Here is a 23,636-nt window from a genome sequence, read left to right as displayed (position 1 = left end):
GCATGAGATTTAATGCAGACATCCACACTGGGTAGCGTGTGTGTTGTGTGGTGCGTGGTAGATAATGTGCAAGACATGCCCCTGATGTCATAAGATGCCTAGAGAAATGCAATCAGCCATAAGAGAGGACAGTTATGTCAGATATGGGGGGTAAGAATCAGCCATTAATCTGACCCAGTACAGACAACTTTACTGGTATTACTGCCTTAATGAAATTAAAATCATACTGATGATGTGCAAGTAGACATTTCTACTACTGGAAGAATTTACAGTATATCGGTGTGTGACAAGCATGCAAGCATAAATGGAGGGTTCATGTGATTTTGGAGAGGTCTGTGCCAGATCTGTGCCCACTAGAGCCATGAAAATAGCACAGCACACATTGTTACGGCCTTCTACGTAATCTATGCTAGGAACACTAGTCTTCATGTATGCATACCAAAAATTTGTAATGCAATGCAAATGTCTAATGTCATGCTTTTCAAGTAGGGGTACTAAATGAATATTGCTGGTAAAGAGTAACTACTGGTGAAGAGGAGGAGGATGTGATGTCTTATGTTCCTGTGTAAACAAATGGCAATGGTGGCAGATTTTTAAGGGCATCTGGCCGGTAATTTTGGAGGGTCTACAGTTACGCTGCAGTTTGTTCCAGGAGTGGCTGTCCAAGTTGCTGTACCAGACTGTTGTGGATGTGATGAGGATGCTTTCAATGATGGATGATTAGAAAAGGAGCAGATGGTGTTGTATTACTTTGAGTTTCTTGAGTTGACAGAAGAAGCGTAGTCTTTGCTGGGCTTTTTTTTGATGATATGATCAGTGTTGGTGTTCCACTTGAAGTTATTGCTTGTGTGGCTGCCAAGAAATTTGAATGAGTTTGTGGTGTGTACGAGTTCACCAGATGGGCAAAGATTATAGCAATATTGAATGTCAAAGTGGTATCAAAATTGAAAAACAAAAACAAAAACATGTCCAGTCAAGCTGGTGTGTTTGGTGGGTTCAGCTTAAACCATGGAAATCCAAAAAGAGTGAAAATACCACAAAACCAGTTGGACACCAGACTAACTTTGCAGCTGGTCAGACTTTGAGAAGAAAGTGGAGCAGTAACTTCACATCCTGAGAAAGCCCTGCCTCAGAGGCACATCAGGCTGAGAGGACAATATAGGATTAGCCCATTTCAAATGTTAGTGGATGATAATAAAAAAAATGTAGATTGCCAAGTCATATTTATTATCATTAGTCATGACAATTCATGAAATAAAAAAAAAAGGACCCTCAGACCAAGAGTCCAAAGAGGAGCCATACACTGGCAAAACTGAAAAAAAAAAAAAAACCTGATTTAGTTAGGTTGCATTGAGGGATTGGGAACAAGTAAGGCAGGCAAAGTTGTGCCAGCTCATGTTTGAAATCAGTTCCCAGGACTTTCTGTCAGACATTTCGGTCAGGAGAAGAGGTTGAGGTTAGAGTTAGGATTTGGGATGGGCTTAAAACCAGCCCGACACTTTCTGTCAGACAGCCTCAAGTGCTGTCTGACAGAAAGTGTCAGAGGCTGATTTTACACATGAGCGCTCTGCCATAGTTATCAGCTCTTTTCCACTACTGTGTTATGCCCTGTCGTGCCGCGTCATCAAGCCGTGTTCATGGGTTCTGGAAGAGTTTCCATTACACACAGAAGAATTCAGGATACAGTTCTTAGGACAAAATTTTGCTCAGCAGCAGTCATCTCGGTCAGCACCAGGAGCGTTTGGGTGGAGCTGGCAGGGCTTCCTGACTGTCCTTGGCCAAACTGTCCTTGCTAAAGCTCAGCATGACCTCAACTCTACCAGTCAACCGATGTCGAGCTTACACAGCGAGTGAGCTCGTGCACTTTCAGTAAAATCAAAGAGGTGTGTTGAGTATGAGTCAGAGGCCAAGTTTATCTGCAACTTAACCTCTTTAAAACTCTCCCTCTATATATATAAATATATACACGGCATCTGCATTTGGTGCTCAGTAATCAAAAAACTGGAAAGATCTTCTGTCAGTGTGCTGTTAAATTAGTATAGTTTCATAAATTATTGCTATAAGCCTACATTATTACACTATTTTGGCAAAATTTAATTTGATTTAAACAAATGAAAATGTGATTGCTGGAAAGGCAGTTCAGCTATTTCGAAGCGTGAACATGAGGTACCTTCTATGTGCACACGCTCCAAGCCAGAACGAGTGATATCCAACTGAATGCCTTCATCCACGTGTACCGACACAGTAACACAAATCAGCCTCGCTCAGTCATTATCAAATCGCATGCTAATGTTGCTAATGAGCATTTTTGCTTAATTCTCACCACCTTGTGTTGTGGTAGAACTTAGCCCCAGACCAGGAGCCAGATGTTGGCTCCAGATGTTAGCCTTACAGCAAATGAAGGGATTGGAGACTTAGCGCTATCCTGTGCAATAGATTCAGTGTGTTTGCTGTAAATTGTGATTGTTGCCATTGTGAAAGTGACTCGTGTTGTGTGGGAAATGCACAGCAGAGTTTCACTAACATGTCCCTTGAAGGACCACACCAGTGATTTTGCATGTTTAGCCTAATATCAAAATTTATGGGGGCCTATAGTTGAAATTTTTTGCTTATCTTTTCCCAAAGCAAGCAGCTGTATTTTAGAACTCTAATATCATTCTTCCTCCCTTTTATCCAGCCACTGGTTTCCATTCATTCCACTATGATATGAAAATGAACTTTCAGAGACTTAAGACTTTCTTCACACCAGTATTCCATCACCGTAATAAAGTCGTCCACATTAGTTTTCCTAAAAGCAGCAGCACTGTCGTGTTCTGATGACTTGAAATTGGATGGAGTGAAACGGTCCCTCCACTGGAAAACAGTTCCAAACACAATGTTTGCTTTATACAGCAAATTATCAGTTCCATGGTTTATGAATATTGATGACTTGGTTAGCTGCAGAAACAGAAAATTATAAGCGGAGATTTTGAGGAGATTTTGATATGCTGTGAAATGTTGGTTTGTTGCAATGTCAAATAGATCAAAATTCTAGTAAATGGGCCAAACATCCAAAATCTTGGGTATGGCCCTTTAAAAGGGGACATATTTGTGACATATTTATATACCTATTGCATTTGACAGCGATCACAAATATGATGTTAAAAAAGACAAATCTTGCTGCATTGCAATGTGAGCACCTTATCAAAATGTGCAGCTTCACCTCAAAGCTAAAAAAAAAAAAAAAAAAAAAAAAAGTCTCTAAGCTGAAAACTGTCAAGTCATCATTCCACAAGTTCTTCTGAACTGGGGAGGCTGCAGTATTGACAGTGACCGGCCCACAGCTTCCTCAGACAATTCAGTGTAACTTACTTCATCATAGCCTTCCTCTGCTGCAGAGGCCGCGGCCATGTGTACACTGCACCGACGGGCCAGCGGAGGCTCCATAAATCATTCATCACCTGGTTCTCCCTTGTATCCTCCAGAGAGCCGGCAGAAAGAGCAATGCCTACTGGCTGACGGAGGCCTTTGAGAAATGTTCTATATGCAAATCATGTAGTACAAGGTGATTTCCATGATGTTTCTTTATGCAACCGCGGCAAACTCACATTCCCAAATAAGAGCTGATTGTTGTGGACAAAACAGGAGTGGAGAAGCACACCTGTGTACCTACACAAATGCACACGCTCGTGTCAAGCGCCAAGTAATGATCTGTCATAGCCAGTCTTTTAAGATGCAATTAGCAAGACATTAGTAAAAAGTTGCATGAAAATGACCTGCAAATGAACAAAAAAAAGCCTGAAAATTAGCTCACACACAGAAAAAGAGATAAAAAATGTACATTATTTCTTGCAATATAATTTTAATTATATTATTACAATAATTAGAAATGTATTTTTTCTCTTTTCTTTACTTATTTCTTTACTTACGAGCCATACTTTTATATAATTTTAATTACATTATTGTAATAATTAGAAATGTATTTTTTCTCTTTTCTTTACTTATTTCTTTACTTACGAGCCATACTTTTATTTATTTATTTATTCATTTCAATTTTCATGTAATATTCTTTTTTAAAACTTCTTGGGGGTATAATTTTCAGGTAATTTCCATTCTTTTTTTGTCTCTTTTTTGTGATAATTTTCAGGACATTTTGTTGTAACTTTTTACTCATTTCTTGCTAAATTGTCTTTTCCTGCATTTTTTGAAAGAAATTAAGTCAGTTTGCTCAAGTTTCAAAGGGTAAAATGCTCGTGAAAGGCATGTATATGTAGCCACAAGCATTTTTTTTTTGTTTAACTTATATACTACTGATTTTATGTGACTATCTGCCTTGTGTCTTTCACTCTGTTGTCATTGTGGTTGTTGTTGTTGTTGTGCTGTTTTTTACTGCTACTCCGGCAGAATCAATTGCCCCTCGGGGACAAATAAAGGTCTTGAATACTGATCCAGGTTTCTGAGGGTTAATATGTAGTGTATTATTTGCAAAAAAAAAAAAAAAAAAAAAAAAAAAAAAAAGGTCTTTCAGTGCAGACAGATGTTGTTTCGGGGGAGGTTCATGCAGAGGGTGCAAATAATCTGCATTCACTGCTGAGGGCTCTGTCTGACGGTCCAGAGCTTTGGAATGGTCAGAGCACAACCACACAGCATCGCACGTCTCTGTTATATACATGTATGTGTATATGTACAACTTGACAGTATGAAAGAGCACTTAAAACGTCTTTCATCATTAGGAGCTTTTGAACAATCAGTGTTAGATTATCATACAGAAGACCTTGCAACTGACCGGTTAGAATTTTTACTCTGCATGGAGTTGCGTGACCGCTGGAGAAACCACAACAGGCTCATCTGAATACAAAACATTCCTCATGTCACTGGTGACGAGCACATTAGGCAGGTCAGGCAGATACCCTTTGAAATTTGAAGTTCATTTTCACATTGTAGTGAAATGAGTGGAAACCAGTGGCTGGATAAAAAGTAGGAAAAATGATATCAGAGTTCTAAAATGCAACTGCTTGACATGCAAAAACTAGTGGTATGCTCCTCTTACTATTCATGAAGCCTTGAATACTTAAATTAAATGTTTTTATGTAATCCCCCTGGCTTACTTATTTTCACTCTCTGTTTTCTATAGTAGTTACTGTTTTGGTGTTTTGATACCCATTTATGACTGTATTAATGCTTTATATGATTATCAAATAAAGAATATTTAAAAAAAAAAAAAAATCACAAATACATATTTCCACAGGCAACACCATTGTGATTCCTCATCCAGGCGCACTTGATGATAACTGCAGCACGCAGCGGCAGAACCAGCTTGAGGCGAGGCATTAGTGCCCTCAGTTGGTATGGTGACGTTCATGAAACAGCACGAGAAAATTATTGTGTTTCTAACCTTTATTTTTATTTTGTGTGCAAATGATGTGCAGTTAAACAGGCATTATTATGCCCCAAACTGTTTAAAACTAAGAAGGAAAGTTGCCACTGAAAAGTTGAATGGGTCTCCATAGAGTCAGGCAGATAGGAAGACAGACAGACCGCCATCTACTGTGATGGAGGGCCGTAAAGAAAAACAGGACACAAACTTGGAAGCAGCAGTGTGGAAGTGGACAGTGAAAGCCCCTCTCACCTGAGACCATAGAGCACAGTTCCGTCCGGGTGCAGTCGGATCATCCGGTTCTTGACTGTCACCCCGTGGACGAAGGACTTCTTGTCGTTAATGAAGTAAGTGTCAGGGACCCACAGTTGGTCGGCTACCCGGTTGTCGAGGGTCAGGTTGAGCGGAATGCCAGTGTAAGAGAGGCGCTTGTCCCTCCATGACTGCTGAAAGTACATGGTGATAGTGTAGTCCTGCGGGAAAGACAAAGGGCGAGAGGAAATTAGCTGCACAGCATTAACATCAACATGGATGGGGCGCGCGGCTTTGTTTGCATGACTCATGGATTGCTCTTGCCCCGTGCAATTTCCTCTGTGTATGTGTGTTCGTGCGCGGCTATATTTGTGACAGCCCGTTGAAATTTTAAACCGTCCCAGTGTCTCGCCATTCTTCAGTTTTCCAGTGGGCCTGTTTAGAATGAAGGATTAGAGTCGGGCAGCGCCATCCTTGTGTTTTACCATCAACAGGTCAACATCGCTCCAAGTGAGGAACAACCTGAAGGATTTAATTTCACCTTCTGAACAAAATTCACTGTAGTTGCAGATAGATAGATAGATAGATAGATAGATAGATAGATAGATAGATAGATAGATAGATAGATAAAGATACAGTACCACTCTAAAGTTTGGACACACCTTCTCAATCTAGGTTTTTTCTTTATTTTTATTATTTTCCACATTGTGCTTTAATACTGAAGATATCAAAACTACGAAAGAATACATATGGAATTATGTCAAAAACAAACAAAGTGTTAAACAAACCACAGTGTGTTTTAGAACAGATATGAAAAAAAAGAAAAAGAAAAGAAAAAAAACATGGAATGAAAAGGTGGGTCCAAACTTTTGACTGGTACTGTATATCTAGATATATTTGTATCATTTTCAGGTAAATTTTTGCCAATTGTCTTGTCACCTTTTTTCCATGCTGTTGAAAGAAATCAAGTGGAATCAAAGTGATGAGCAAATTAGCCCAAAAAATGAGTGGAACTTTTTTTTTTTTAATTAGGGAAAAGAAAGAAAGAAAGAAAGAAAGAAAGAAAGAAAGAAAGAAAGAAAGAAAGAAAGACCTCTAATTATTCAAATGATATATTTAAACATCACATCAGTGATGCTGGATCAAAGTTCTTGTGTTTAAATGCTGTTTGATATGCATTGCTGTTCTCTAAATATTGTGGTTCGTACGATTCAGAATTGTGATGCAATATTCTGCAATTTTGTGTTTAAAAAGGCAAAAGCATTGAATTCTGCTTTAGAAAAAAAAAAAAAAAAAAAAAAAGATTGGTTGTGGGGGCCATATATTGAGGATGGGGGGGCCCTAGGCGCTGTGCCTGATCTGCCTAGTGGGCCCTGTGGCTCTGACATGAGTCATGTGACTCTGAGGGTTAAGGTAAAGGTTAAGGTCAATGGGTCCCGCTAGTATAGTGAGACAAATGTATGTTGCTTCATGACTGTGCATGAATTTTTATCAAGGGATGTACGTTTGACTGTGTGTGTGTGTGTGTGTGCGTGTGAGTGAGAGAGAGAGAGAGAGAGAGGAAGAAAGAGCGAGCATGCAGACAAACTGTAAACCACGATTCGGTCGTGGCTGTTAGTAGGTCTGTACAGCATGCACCCTCTTTTCAAAAATAACTCGGTACAACCACAGCCTCGGCAATAAAGCCACATACTGCTGAGGTAGATTATGTTGTATAACGTCAGTCCTTGTTAAGCAACGGGAACAGTCACTCCACTGTTTGCTCCAATTCTTTTCTGCCACTCCTTGGAGAGTTCAAGTCCCTTCTTTCACCTGGACTACAGTTGCACTTGTCACGCCATCAGCTCATTACCCTTCCACTCCACTGCCCTCCTCCTCCCACTTTTTTTTTTTTTTTTTGCTGTATCCCAAAGGTCAGCAATCACACGCAAATCCCAAACTCCTCTTTGAACTTTTTGCTCCTCCTCCCCTTTGCTATTTCACTCACTGTCACTCACTGCATACACTATGAGGAGCCAAGACTTTTTGGTGTTGGCATCCCATGTGCAACAAAAACGCATGTCACCTTAAATGTCAGACAAAATAAGTTTCCAGTTGCACGCCTCACAGTGAACCCTTCCAACAGCTGTAGCTATTTCTGTTAGAATGTGATTGATCGACAAAAGAGCATCAAAAAGGATACGAAAACATCTGTTTCCCATTCTTAAACATCACATCAGCATTATAATAAAACTCCGGTGTCTTCAGTTGCATGTTCAGTATGTTCCAAAGCAATGTGTTTTTGCTAAAACATTGCAGGATAATTCCATCCTGTGAGGAGCCTCATTCACGAATACCTGTGTACAATCCAACCAACAAATCCTCCCCAATGCAAACCAGCCAATCATTGCTTAGCAAATGGACAAGCAATACATCTTTTGTCCATAGCAGACGCACTGCCAGGATTTCAATTTTGGACGGTCCAAAGTAATTTTCCCTTGGCCTTTTAATTAAAGAAGTTAATACCGTGTGCCCTCCTTTGATGGTTTCCAACTGGTCGTCTTCCTAAAACAGAAATGACTGATACTGAAAATGTGAGGATGAAAAAATATCCAATATCCAGTTGCACTGTGCGTGTATGATTTTGTACAAGCCTATTGATTATCTAAAATATGTCTGTTGCTCTGTGTCACATATAGTGCAGATGTGACTGTGGACGGATTTAGAGACGTGTGATAAATTAACAGTCATGAGCGCTATAAATAGGCAGAGCCGTGCGTAATGGCCGTGCGTAGTATCACAACTGCAGCTTTGGCGCTGTTAGAGGACCTTGCTGATGTAGGACTAAGAGGAGAACAGGTGTTTGGAGACCGGGGCCCCTGCTCCTCCACCTGTGGCTCACACACTCTCATGGTGCACACTCATGTGGTCGTGTGCGATGTGCTTGCTTCGCCGGTTGTTGCTGAGAAGCGGTAGTCTAGGTGAAGCTGAAACGAATTCCCGTCTTTTATGCGTGGAAGCCGTATCTTCATGTAAGCATGTGGACAATGCATGCCGGCCAACATGATATTCAAGATATGGTGATTAGGAATGAATTTGTGATACATCAGAAACAAACACAATACATTCATTAACACAAATAAATAATACATAAATAAAAATTTCCCCTTTTGTAATTAAGAATACAGTTTAGTTGCACAGGAATGTCATTTTTAGGAGACAGGGCTGGCTGGAAAAGCCTGTCTTGGACATGACAGGACAGGCTCAGCTGCTTTTTCAAAGGTCATGGCTTAAAAAGTGGCTGGTTAGATTCAAGTAGACGACACTGAAAATATACATGTAATATGTATGTTTATATCAAAGTGCAGGAACAGACACACTGAGTTATCTCTGAATTTCACTATCTCAGTGGTTGAGCACATAAACCTTGTCCACCCTAGCAACAGTAACTAAGAGCAGTGATGATCAGCGAGTTGAAGACTCCGGTTTGTTCAGCGGTCAGATGTCTGACTCACTCATTGGCCATCCTGACTGACTAAACAGGAAGTGCCAATTACATTTCAGAGAGTGTCCTAGTGCCTCAACCACTACGACACATTCTCATTCCCAAGTTGTCAAATACGGCAGCTTGGTCACGTCCTGATGTCAGAGGAACCCTCCAGTGTCCGGATGAGACACACTGGGCTTTCTTGCTTTTATGTCAGTGACATGTGGTTAGGTTTAGGCAACAAAACCACTTGGCTAAGGTTAGGGAAAGGTTAGGATTAGGCACAAAAAACAGAAAGTGGACACGGTCTCGGTCACACACAAAAGATCTTACTGGAATAGGGAATCAAACTTAAAAACAAACAAACAAACAAAAAAACATTCATTCATTCATTACAACAGTCGCACATACTTACATAAAATATATTTATATAGTATGTGACAACCTTAATATTTTATTTACATCTTTATTATCTTTTATTTTGACTTTATTTAGCTTATTTAATTTAGTTATTAAATTTCGAAAATTGTATTTCTCACATTTATACATCAGTCATTATAAATTTAAGTCCTTAACTGCACAATGCACAATATTGCATCACAATACTTAACTGCAATACAAAATTGCAACATTTAAAGACTCGCAGTGTGTAATGAATTGGCACGCAATCGTTGTGAATCATATCAGGGAGCCTCTGCCAGTTCCCATCTCTATAATATATACCATTATGATCTGACTGAGAATTACTGTATTGTGATAGACTATCGCCCACTGGGACAGGGCGATATTGCCCATATTACCAAGTCCTGGTGGGAAAACCTGATCGTGGTGATCGGTCAGTAGATCCAATGTGCATTGGGAGTGTTTTCAGTATTGACCTGTGAACACACTGTCCATTGTATCAGGCCGGCTTCCCTTGCATATCGATTGGTTTGGATTCAGGCACAAGAGAGGAAGAGAGGTGTAGAATAACAATAACAAAGCTGTTCATTGGCTAACACGACCGGTTGCCAAGGTAGGCGAGGTCTTCAAAATTCACTCAAGGTCACAATGGAAAAAATGGACACAACTACCAGAGCAGCAAAATCAATTACGGAAAACAATCTAGAACAATCTAGACTTATTTCTTTATTAAACATGTGCATTTTAATTCCAGATGTACTCTTTATTTTTTGTCATGACTGCAGAGAACACATCGTACCTGTGTACCCTTGCTTTTATCAAAGCGCCTTGTTATGGGAACAACACGAGTTCTGCCTTTGTGGATTTGTAATCTGGGATCAAGCGGAAGGCATTCCCCTGGGCCCTCTCCTTAGCTCTCTTCAGTTTTCCCATTCACTGTGAAGTTTGATCCACTGTGAACGCATGTAACTTCAGATCAATCTTTTTTTTCCTATTTTTCTAGGAATAAAAATAAAAAGGTTTTCTACTGTGCACCAGTAAAATGGAAAACCAAATTCAACCGTTGATTTATCTTTCCTTTTTGTCTTTTTAGACAAAAATGAAAAAACGCAAAAATTTAACAACAGTGAAAGCTGATCTGAAGATACATGCATTACTGCAGCATCTTCTTCCTCTTCTACAAGTTGAAGACTTGAGACATCAGCGCACTATGGAGGAGGTTTAAGGCCACACATTTTAAAACAAAAAAATGTACAAATTCTGAGACAAAAGTCAGAATTCTCAAAAATAGAATTCTGTCTTTAATTTCAGAATTTAGAGGAGAATTTTTGACTTTTTCACCGAATACAGGCAGAAACCCAGAATCCTGACTTTGATTTCAGAATTCTAAGATTAATTTCAGAACACATCTTTTTTTTTATTTTTGTGTGGCCTAATCCTCTTCTGCACAAACAAGACAATAAATAGTTAACTACATAAAACAAAACAAAACAATTGTTGTCATCAGTCATATCCTACAGCCTTGCAGGCATTTTGATAAGCGGCTCCTCAGAATGCTTGCCTTGACTGCTGGTAACCTTCTCGCAGAGCGCTGGCAGGGGAAGCTTGCATCACCGCTGGCCTATCAGGCTAATCTGAGTTGCAAAACTTCAGTTAAGATTCCACTCACAGCGCTCCAGCTTTCCAGCATTCGTTGCAGTTTGCAAAGATGCTTATGCATGCATTTCCCAACACGCTGGAGGAAATAAGCTTCCTAAAAAAAAAAAAAAAAAAAGGCAAGCAGTGTTTGAGGTACATTTTAACATTTACCCTTTGTAGTCCCAGTTCAAAGAATAACATGGTGACTTTTTCAGTTGAAGTGCTTACAAATGAACCACTGCCACTTGTTTTTATCCAGATGGAATTCAAAAGATAGTGATATTGTCCAGTATTTGTACACTCAAACCTCAAATCAAGGAAGGTATAGTAGACATTTGGTGTCAGATAGACTAAAAAAATCTCCATCTTAACAAGTCATTGAGTGTAATATTCAATCTTGTTTTTCTTAAAACAAGTGATAAAATATGTCATTGTGGGATGAGATAATCCCAATTATTTCCAATGATAATGGACATGTTTCCTGAATTTTCTTGATGTTAGTGGGCTGATCTGCTTTATTCTGCCTTGTTTCAACATATTTATACGTCTTCCCAGAAACATTCCAGAAACAAGTGCATTGGAAAAAAAAAAAAGCCAATTGTCTCATCCCACTGGCACTCGTTGCAGGCAAACATACGATTTCAAGATTGTTAAGATGGAGATTGTTTGCAGTGCACTCAGATTCTGGGTCACCTGGATTTCATGTTAATGGCATCATATACTGTGTACTTGCCACATCCTTAATGTGATCATTTACTCTCATTTTCTTCCATTAGGAATACAGGTGAATCTCTTTTAGGCTGTGTCAAAAAAGAACCTCCTTATCACTGAACAAATCTGGGCTCCAAATCCAATAAGTGCCCCCAGCAACAGAAGACAAGTTAGATAGCATCTCAACTCTTTGTACAGTAGAAGTAAGGCACTTATTAATAAGACAGAAGGATTAGCGGTTTGGCCAGCCAATGGAACGGTTAGTGGCTGATATTAAACCAGAGATGACATCGCTCCGAGAGAGAAAACTGCTGCCTCATAAAACTGGCAACAGAGGATGGGAGGAAGGAGGACAAGTGTGTGTGTTGGGTGGGTGGGGTAGCTGGGGGCCGGCAGTTTCATTGGGGATGAACGCTTTCCTCAGAGCCTATTATTAGAAACAGCTGTTCCCCTCGACACCCGATTCACCATCATCACTGTGGCGCCTCAGCATTTCCGCGGCAGAGCGATGGCGTTAACGTGAGCCGAATACGGTTATGCATATGAGCTGCGCTAAAGCTCGATGCCGGAGAGAGGCAGAGCGCTGCTGCTGCACCAAACTGCACCACACTCCACATGCAGACAGGAAGAAAACAGGGGCAGGCAATGCCCTTGGCTTCTTTTCCCTTTTTTTTTTTCCCTCAAATTTTCTCTGTCGGTGTGTGATAGCCGATCTCTGCCACTATCCTCCCTCTCGCTGCTCCTTCTTCTCTCTCTGTCATTCTCTCTCTCTCTCTCGCTGTCTCCATTTATCTATCTATCTATCTATCTCTCTCTCCCTGTCTCCATATTTTACTGCAGCAAACAGGCAAGCAGCGCGACAAATGTGGGCACCTATGCACGCCGGCGCCATGCTAGCCCCACTGCAGTGTGCCGCTGCCTGACCTAATTCTTCCCCGATCCATAGCCATCTATGGGTGCAGCCTCATAGACATCATAGGACAGAGGGAGGGAGGGAGGGAGGGAGGAGGGAGTGGGGGTGCGGGGGGGTGCAGGGTAGCAGTGCAGTCCTTCCCCAGCCTAGTTAAACTTCAGATCTGAGAGAATCGCAGGCAGCAGGCAGGTTTGCAGTGCTTGGCCACTGCAAAGGTATTGCTGAAACGCGTGCATATTCAAATTACTGAGCAAAAATCCTGTGCACATCCAAACATGTCTTACGTTCCTGCATTCTTTTAAAAGCTGAAATTCCCCTAAAATTCCTTCACAAGAACATACTATTTCATCTCTTGCCTTCTTTCCTGAAGTATGTGTGTGTGTGTTTGTAATTTCCTACAGTCAAATGGTGACAAAACTGAGATTGTGATCATTGGCCCTCAGTCTGCCTCTGGCCAGATCAGGTCTGTTTTAGGACCCACTGCCTGCAAGAAATTTGGGTGTAATGTTTGATTATAATAAAAAAAATTTTGATATCCACATCAAAAAACTTGCTCAGTTATGCTACTTTCATCTATGAAACATTGCTAAAATGCAATCTGCACTTTCTTTAAAGGACACTGAGAGGGTTATTCCTGCTTTTATCTCATCCAGGCTTGACTACTGCAATGCTCTGTAAAAATGCTTGAGCAACACTTGCAAAGCCCCAGAGAGTACAGAATGCTGCAGCAAGACTACTAACCACAACACCTCGAGGTCACACCAGTTTTAGCATCCACTGGCTGCCAATACATTTCAGAATTAATTTTAAAATTGTGTTAATCACATATAAAGCATTGCATGGCCTGGCGCCTCAGTACATTACTGAGCTTCGAATACCCTATAAACCCAGTAGGATCTGCTGATCAAGGCGCAGACACACCGAGCCAACATCAAAGACCTGGCGGCCAACTGTTGTGTCGCATCACATCACGCGACCACCTCGCTAATTTGACATGCTCACTGACACTGACAGGGTGCAGGACAAACCACAAAAACTAGGGCCACAGACGCTCCTCAGTGGCCACTCATTGTTCATTTGGCTGAAAGCTTAAATAAGATGAGCCGTTGTCAATGGGGAACTGGGTGGCGCACAGGGTTGGACTCCAAACGGGTGACACACTGGGCTTTCTTGCTTTTATCATGTGTCAGTGTCACGTGGTTAGGGTTAGGCACTTGGTTAAGGTTAGAAAAGGTGAGGTCAGCTAGGTGAGGTCAGTTGCTCGACTCCACACCACCTACCTCCTAGTGTGGCTTTGAAACTAAGGCATTACAAAGGTTCATGTCATAAGTTACAAACAAACACAATCCACGCCAAAAATATGTTCCCCTCAAACTGTGACTGAGATTGCACTTTTGCTTGTATGAGAATGTGAGTTTTATGAGACAGGGCTCCACAGAGACACTAGTATGTGTGAGGTTTATAGTAAATCTTATTTCCTTACAACAGAAACTTGATCAGTATGCTCATAAACTTTTTTGATAAACGACACATTTCATTATAGTTCCCATGTCCAGCTGCTATTTTCAAATTTGAACATGTTTTATTCTCTGAAAAATGCTCATAGCTTGAATTATCTGATGTACATAATGTGTAGCATTTTGTTTTATAAGTGTGTGTTGTTTGACAGGGAGCATTGTTGAAGGAATTATTTGTCATTATTAAATAAAATACTGAGAGAGGAAAGAATAGCCTTTTTAGAAAAAAATCTGATTAATCAAAAAATGACTGCATTAATGGATTATTAAAATAGCCATTACTTGCAGCCTTAGTTTATATACAGCACAATCATGAGTTGGAGCTCAACCAAAAGCAGAGTAAATAGAAATCGAGGGAAATACTGCTTATTTCACTGCTGATTTCTGCTTATTTCCCTCCTATAAACATACAGTAATCAACATCACCGACCTTGAGTCAGATCTTGTTTTAATCTCAATCATACGTAAAATTGTGCTCATTAAGTTGTAACTCTTCGCCTCTCAACCATTTTAGATTCATACTCACAGATTCACAATCTGTTTTTGTGAACACAGACTTGTTATTTAAATATTGCTTGTGCGTCACAAGTCTTATTGTGAACAAGTCAGATGGCAAATTAATTGAACAGGCTTATCAGACACATTTCATATGTGGAACAGCAGACTAATTGCACAACAAGTATTTTGAAAAGCAAGGCTTTTCAGTTTGATATTCTTTGCACAGTATTGTGAGTATGTAAGCACAAGATGGACACTGAATTCCAGCTGATGAACTGAAATTAAGCTTTTAGCAGCTCATAATTGTTAGATAATGTAATAACATGAAGATGTAGTAAAATGTCCCTGAATGAGCTGAAATGTCAAAAAAATGTAATGTAATGTAATGAATCAGCAGACACTGTAATAAAATGGCTTAATTGCATTAACGATTATTACTTCATAAAAGGTGTAATATATCAAAGACCAACATGCTGCAGCTGTGAATGAGTTGAAAGTGTCATAAAGTCTGTAACAGAAACCTATACACTCTAGACATGCTATATTATTTGATTAATCAGCAATTATTATCCTGTAATGGCTTTAACATGTGGTGGATTCATGATACAACGGTAATACTGACTCAATAATGTCATACCTCTAGTGCTGACATACTGTTTTCCTCCACCAATCAGGTTCATCTCTGTGGTTCCTCCCTCTGATGCCAAACCAACCACCACACTCCTATCCCTCCCCTTGTTTCCATGCCAACCCTGGCATGCACTCACATGCAGGTAAGAAAGTGCCATTTCAATGCAAGACAAGGTTCTGGCTGGGCTGTGTGGCAAGACAAGAGGGATGAGGGATTTGTCTCTCTCTCTCTCTCTCTCTCTCTCTCTCTCTCTCTCTCTCTCTCTCTCTCTCTCTCTCTCTCTCTCTCTCTCTCTCTCTGTGTGTCTATGCACTTTATAAGCATTTTAAAGGGATAGTTCAGCCATTTGCAAAAAAAAAAAATATATTATTTCATTTCCTTCTCTAGCTGTTATGTAAGACAGTAGTGGTGCTATCTTCCTCTCATTGTTATTGAGTGCTGGATATTGGCTGGATGCTCCAAATGCTAACTGTTAGCCTCCTGCCACTGAGGTGGACTTCCCCCCAGCTAACACTTTTCAAAATAAGCGCCTTAATCCAAAGAAAGTTTAATGAAAGTGTAATTTTCCAAAACTATACGATTACTGAGTGCACATAGACAATAGCTTTGCTCAAAGTACTGTTTATAGCTGCATTTTTCCAGAAAGATCCTGTAACTTCTGCACTTCCTGTATCACTCCGCACCTGAGAAGCAGTAGCCACCACAACACAAGTAACATGCACGCATTTTGGAGGACAAAAATAACAAGAACTGAAAGACAGCTGGCAAGTGATGTAGTGGCTAGCTTCTTCTCTTCCTCTGCTCCCCTCTATCACACGTTTCACGAACCTCTCAGGCACCGGCTGACAACCGTTGTAATTGAGGAGACTAGTTTTCTTTTGTTTTTTAAGCATTTCTACACCATTTGGGGCTGTAAAAAAATCTGTTGCACGTCATCAAACTTATTTAATTAACAATTTCAGTGGATAAAAGTAGTTAATATACCCAAAAAAAGAAAAAAGGAAAAGAAGAAAGAGTGACTTATCTCTTTAAGGTTCGTCATACTATACATAAGATACCAGACATGAGAAGAGACCTTGTTTTGAGCCACTTTGCAAACACTACAGCAGTTGGTGAGATTCTTTTCACTGTCAGAAATTCACCTCAGAGGGGAAGAAATGTGTCTTTCCATCCATTTCTCTCGTCCTGGACCCTGTTGAAGGCTATTACAGCCGAATGTGTTGCTTTTTCATATTAAAGCTATGTCAACTGCCCTCCAAGATTCACAGAATTCTTTATATTTCTTTAATTTTTGTTTTATTCATGAACATTGTAGGAGTTGCAAAGTGTGGTGGATCACCACAGCACCCAGGATGAGATTCAGTGTTTACCCTGATCAGCCTCTTGTTCACAGCCTCATATTTCACTGGCTCAGTGCTGCCTGGCTGGCTAGTGCTCCACACCGTTCCTCATTTCTCTTCTAGGAAATGCCATCATTGGCCTGGTGATCGGACGGGGCTCCATTAACCTCCTGTCTTATGGCTCTGTCTGTCCAGACAAGCTAACGACTGGGAGTCAGAGATGTTAAAAGGCTTGTTCAAGGCTAGCCACCCGCGATGGGAGACATAACACAGTCATTTCAGCTGATAAACCAAAACCTAAAGTGGTACTAAAAAGAAAGACCTTGCAAGGCTCTTGAACGTGCCTTTAAAAGTTATTTTATTTTATTATTATTATTTTTTTTTTTTTTTTTAGAATTTCTGCTTTATTTAACACTCACAGTAGAGTGAGACAGGAAACACAGGAGAGAGAGGGGATGACATGCAACAAATGACCTGAGGTCGGATTTGAACCGAGGGCGCTGCAATCAGGACTCAGTCTTAACACATGGTATAGGCTCTTTAACGGTGAGCTACCAGGGCACCCCCGAAAGTTGATTTCTACATTTATTCTGAATGAAAGCATTCAGTTACTCTTACAGTATGAGTCTATGATGCTTTTATGTTAAAAACAACACCTTTCAGCTACAATAGTAATAACGTTAAAATACTCATCATACTCTTTTATAGTTCATGTTACAGTTAAATGTTAAGACAGAAGTTCATGCAAATGAATATAGTTTATTTGATGTGTACATGAGCCAGCATGTGTTTAGACTCACAGCCTAACTATCTGTAGTATAAGGTGTCAATCACTGTTTTTCTGTTATTTCATTGTGAAGCGCTAAAGCATCAGCCAGTCCAGTAACAGTCTCAGGTAGAGGGGCGGGACTTAGAGCTGCGGGGGCCACTGTGTTTCGGCAGGCCCGGGGGGCCAGCTGCCGCTCCCAAGTGGATGTTGGAGTTTGTAGGAGAGCAATACAGTCTTATTCTCCTGTTTGACGACCTGTTACCTGGTGTTAAGAGTTGTGAACTACAAGGAGGTAAATATGAGTCTGTGTGTCGTTTATAAAACTGTGACTAAGTGTTATGATGTAAAAACCACTGGTATTGCTAACAGCTAATAGCCGTTAGCGTTTAGCTTAGCGGTCCTTTGTTTAGCTCATACTCTGTTAGCATTTGATGTATTCAGCTAGTACAAGATATTGCTAAATCGGCATGAAATGGTGTATGGACTTGTTATTTAGCTGAGTTATTTAATTCAGGAGGAGGAGACCGACATTTTGACGGCTTGAGAGAGAGCAAAGCTCCTGTGGACTACCGGAGATCTGTGTCCCTCCTGCTGGTGTTAAGCTGTGGATTGTTTGATCTGGTGGGCTGTGTGCTGTGGGTTCAGTCCCCTCATCTATCCCTTTGAACTGTCTGGAGCTGTGAGTACTGAAATATTTGCACGTGCCTTTTATTTTTTGCTTATTTAAGCGAAGCGGCCATCTTGTTTCAGGCCCCAACGCACCCAAGCCACGACGCAGTGAGAGTTTGTGGCCACACAGTTATTTTGGTTTATTTTACATTTGAGAGGCTATGCCCTGGTGATGTTAAAAATCCTAGTTGACTGAAAGCTATTGAAAGTGGATATTATTTCTATTTAATTTTATTTTACTACTGGACCCAAATTATTTTATTTATTTTGAACTAAGAAAAACATTTAAATATTGTTGTGGTGTGTTTCATTTAAATAATTCATATTTTGTGTGTAAGCATTAACAAGGGAATATCGTTATTAAATCAAATTAGAGAACCCAGGCCCCCTCTCATAGGTACATGGGACGGGTGTTATACATGAACAATGGAGAAGCTGCAAGGTTGCAAGAGATTTTCTGGTATTTGTTTTCAAAAATCTAATATTCCTTTAAATATCCCTTAAAAGGCAACCTGAGGAAAAAGAAAAACAGAGTAAGATGAAAGAGGTTTCTTTGAAAAAGAAAGAAATGTAAGCATTCACCAAAGTATCTCGGCGGAAGAAACGGTAAGGGCTACGCAAATGAAGCATCCCGCTTTAGATTCATCTCACAATGCTCTTAGCCCAAGACTGTCCTCTCTCATCTCCTCTTTTCTCTTTTTTCCAGCCATGAATGGTGAGCAAACACAAAGAGGGAAAGCAGCTTCATTGCTGCAGTCTGCCTTGTGTGGGGAAAAGGCAGGGGATGGTTAGGTCACATACGGATGGCTAAAACCAAAATACTGGAACCTCTAGTGAAAAAGAAGAGGAATTTGTGAAAAATGCATGGCGCAGCTCTGTTACAGTGGCTGCATTGTTTGTGAAATCAGGACTTAAACATCTCTCCAATATCATTTCAAAACAATTTCCACAGCTGTTTTAACATGATGTTTTTACTGTGACATATATATTGTGAAAACTGGGCCGACATCTGGGTCGACATTGAACTGGCTCATCATGCAAACCCTAAGTGTTGGACTTGGCTTCTTCCTTCCCATCAGTGGCAAATGCTCGCTGTGAAGGCTAAATGAACACTTGTAAACATAAAGTATGTGTCCTTTCTCGTCCTCTGTCGTCATTTGCAAAAGCAGCAGGCCCCACAACCTCATCTGCCTTGTTGTGGCTCTGCGCTGTACTCTGGTTAAGACTGGAAACAAAGCACTTTAACACTGCATAACAAATGGCAGCAGTCATGGTACAATAATTCTGTGTAATCTTACAGCCTCTGCCTATTCAACTGTACAGTACATCCTTGCAACACTTTACATGGCAGTGTAATTTAACCTTTGGAAACCCAGAGGCCCATTTAGAGCTTTTATTTTGAAAGGTTTTATTTCACCCTGTTAACAAAATTCACTTTAATTATTTTTATTTTTTAATTTTATTGTTGTTTTTAATTGTTGTGCTTGCCATTTTTTTTATTTTAAATATACAGTTATAATAAATATGTTTTCCAGTGATTTTTTTCTTCATTTAGCTTTTTTCTTCAATTGCAAATTATTCAGTACTGCTTTATTTTTGTTCATTTTTTGACAGTTTAGTGTAAATAAAATGTAACCAAGTTTCAGGTCATTTCTTGCTAATCTGCTCATTATCTTTTTTCCCATGTTTTTGAGAGAAATGAAGTGAATTTGTTCAGGTTTCCTTTTCACAAATATTTAAACACAACAGTCACAATCTGATGTCAATCCAGCATCACTGACCTGATGTATGGATATATAATTTCAACAATTATAGGTGATCAGGTTCCAAAATGAACACCTGCCAATCACCATATGCAAGTAAATTTGGAGTTTGGCAAAAAAATAAACTGGAATCACCAACCAGGTGGCTGGTAAATAAATTGAAATCACAGCAGAGGGTCAAAATACGAAGCTCAAAACCACAGTGTGTCCTGCAGTTTGCCACCAGCATGGAAGAGATGCTAAAGATGAGTTTCCATACAGGAGGACAAAACCCTGAACTCAAAATATAAAGGAAAAGGTCGTCTGCATATAAAGACAGCTTATGCTCTATGCCTCCATGAACACACCCACTCTGTACAGTCATGTAGGGCAATTGTCAGTGTTTCAGTGGCTAGAGTAAAACATTGCTAGAGTGAAACTCAGAGGGCTGCCCTGTCGGATGCCCCTATGCAAGTCAAATGGTTTAGATTACTGGTTATTGATATATACTATTGAAGGTGGAGATAATAGTTTAATCCAAGAGATGAAAACTGGGCCAAAACCAAACTTTTCTAAAACAGAGATTAAATAATCCCTCTTCACCCTATCAAATGCTTTTTAGGCATGCATAGAGATAATGCATTCCAGAGTGTTCTTAGATGGGGAACACAGAATATTTACTCAACACTGACTGTTAAAGAATGACCAGCAAAATGATGGGCTTTTATAAAGAAATTTAAGAAGTTTAGTGGGAGGCTCCAGTCTCTGTCTATTCTATGAGTGCACCAACTGGAAATTCCACCTAATATGTTTCAAATATATTCTTACAGTATTGATTGGAAATATCACTGTATAGACATTATATGGTACTAACAAGTTGAGGTTGTGCTACATGTTATTAGAAATGATGGCAATCAACACTGTAATACAGCCTAGGTTGAAAGATACTGAATCTATCCTTTAAAGACTTTTCCTCTGCCAGGAAAAGGCTTCTCTTACGGTCAAAACCCTGTTAAAATGTTATTAAACTGGGTTTTGTTATATTTAGTTTTATTACAGTACTGGCATTTATACTGGCATTACAGGTAACTGCTGTTAGGCCTGTAGAAATGTAACCTCTCCATACATCTGTTTATGCATTACAGCTTTGTGATAGCTCAGAGGACAATGCTGCCCAGGTCTAAATGAGCTGTTTGAAACCAGCACGTATCATGACACCTTGCTCTTTTCTCACTGCTAAGATGAAGTGCTATTGGCTGTGCCTCACATAAATCCTAATCCTAAGGAGGTGCCGGGCACATCACTCTCCCAGGGCAATCAATAGCCCTGACCACCAGTCACTATGAGAGCTTCATAAGGCACTCAGTGCAACAGGCGGGAAGACACACATACACACAGACACAAATACATGGATGTTCTGCCAGTTTGCAATATATTCCTGAGGGACTTTTTTTTTTTTTTTTTTTTTTTTTAACTCACAATGGAAAATTTCAAAATTCAGTCCTTAAATGAATCCTTGAATATTGTGGAGAAAGCGATGTTATGTTGCCAAGCTGTTCCTAAGTTGATGCACAATAAGGGAGAGAATAAAATACTTTAGAATAATGGATTATCAGTCTAAAAACAATACAATGCAAGTACAATAGCCTGTAAAACTGGTGTTGATTTGACAAAAATAATATTGGGCCCCAATAATTTGTCTGCTTTGGCAAAGATAACCTTGTGGCAAAGCATTCACAAAGTAGTTAGTAGCATTTATTAAGGTGGATTAAATGACTCCAAATAGACAAAGCTATCAAATCCATTGACTAGCATGTAATCTTATTAGTTGGCTTGCCAGTTTAACACAAACATACATGGTGGTGGGAGTGAGGGCAGTGTACATATTTTCATCAACAGCTGGTAAGCTACTTATTGCCTGTCTGCTGATGCTGTTGATTGGCTCTGGCAGCAGCAAGCTTTTTTGAGCCTTGAGGAAAGGCTTTTTCTAAGAGAAAAGGCAGTCGTTATGTTACATACAGTAGGTAGTTTGTGCTTTATTTATATTATGAAAACACAGTCACATTTGTACAGAACAGCACATACATGTAGACTCATGGAAAGGTCGTAAACATTAAGATTGACATGCGTTCATGCAAAGAGAAGTAAGAGGCAGGGAAAGAGAAAGCAATAGACAGCACACTGCTATCTTCATGTGCTTAAAAATCAGCAAAGACATACCAGTGTGATGCTGACTCAAAGCCTTTTTAATGTGGTTGCCATGGTAACATGGTTACACATCACCAATAAAACTTAAAAAGACTGTACCAGTGATTTTGACTGTCCCATTTACTATTAATGTATCCATGTTTTACATTGCAACAAACCATTTTGCATATCATGATGAATCATACAGGATTCCACAACATATAATCAAAATCCTTCAATTGTAAGTAAGAAGTAAGAAGTTTTGGTTGAAACAGCCACTTTATGTTATGTTTCTGTGGCTATCAAATTCATAAACCACAAAATTGATATGTCTGTATATATATATATATATATATATGTACATGACTTTATTACAGTGATGCAATACTGGTGTGAAGAAAGTTTGAAGTCTTACAAAGTTCATTTTCATATTATAGCAGAATGAATGGAAACCAGCGGCTGGATAACAAGTAGGAAAAATGATATCAGAGTTCTAAAATAAGATTCCTTGTTTTGGGACTGGCAAAACGTGAACTAAAGACATTTTGTAAATATTACACTTAACATGCAAAATCACTGGTATAGTCCTTTAAATTTGTCAGTTATCAAGGTATTGAAGCATGGATGACACTCCATTGTACATCAGCATCTGTGCTGACAGCAATGTGAGAAAAGAGAGTAATGGGAAGAGCTGTGGTTGGAGAGGGCTTTCAGAAAAGACAGAGGCAAATTCCCAGTCCAGTCCAGCATAGCTATTCATTCTGGCACATGTGAAAAAGGCCAAACTAGCCACTATGGTGGAGTGATTTGCTATTTTTATTAAGCCCCATTCAAAAGCAGAACAAAGCAGAAGAAAATAAGTGTTTTTCAGTATTTTTTTTAAATGAACAGTATCTAATTATGCTGCATATTGTATGCAACAAGTCTAAATTAGCTATACACAACACAGTAAAAGCCAATTATTAGTTCCATGGATGTGGTTAGTTTGCTATGATAATGTTTTTCCAAACTGACTGAGTAAGTATGTGCCTTCAACAGCTTGAAATGTTTGTTAGTCTGCTAACACCAGACTCAACAAACTAGCACTGCCCAATGCAGGGGTGAAGGCGAAAGCAGCCTGGCTATGTGTGTGTGTGTTGGGGAGCAAGGAGGAGGCAGGGGGATTTTCTCCAAAACAAAACAAAGACCTTGAAAGAGCTCAAAATCTCAGCAGCCATCGCTGTAACAGTGGATTGAATGGTTTTGCTCAAGAGCACTCATGAACCCCAAGTGCTATCATTTACACATTTGAACAGGCAGTTACAGTTGTATTATATTACATTACAGGGTACAATATCATACCTTCTGTAAGGCAATAGAAAGTTAAAATAGAATTTAGATGAACTACTGCTGTGATGTTGGACATTTTAGTCAATATTTGTGTAGAAAAAAATCTATTTAAGTCTTTCCAAAAGCAAGATCAAGAGAGCCAAGACTCTTATTTCTGATGGCATTAAGCAAGCACTTTCTGGAGGTGCTCCAATGGAAATAAACACAAGACTGAAA

At 39.7% G+C, this 23,636-nt stretch overlaps 1 protein-coding gene across 1 annotated transcript in view; it reads right to left on the bottom strand.

The window, feature by feature from the left end:
- Positions 1-23,636, bottom strand: part of gabrb1 (gamma-aminobutyric acid type A receptor subunit beta1) — a 76,110-nt gene that overhangs the window by 33,068 nt on the left and 19,406 nt on the right. The window contains exon 4 of the mRNA XM_030044970.1: positions 5,609-5,829. Within this exon, the coding sequence (XP_029900830.1) occupies positions 5,609-5,829 (221 nt within the window). The remainder of the gene's footprint in view (positions 1-5,608; positions 5,830-23,636) is intronic.

The sequence above is a fragment of the Myripristis murdjan genome, chromosome 22 (assembly GCF_902150065.1).
Source record: "Myripristis murdjan chromosome 22, fMyrMur1.1, whole genome shotgun sequence".
Classification (NCBI taxonomy): Eukaryota; Metazoa; Chordata; class Actinopteri; order Holocentriformes; family Holocentridae; genus Myripristis; species Myripristis murdjan.
The sequence above is the reverse complement of the archived record's forward strand: the minus strand, read 5'-3'. Positions and strand labels throughout refer to the sequence as shown.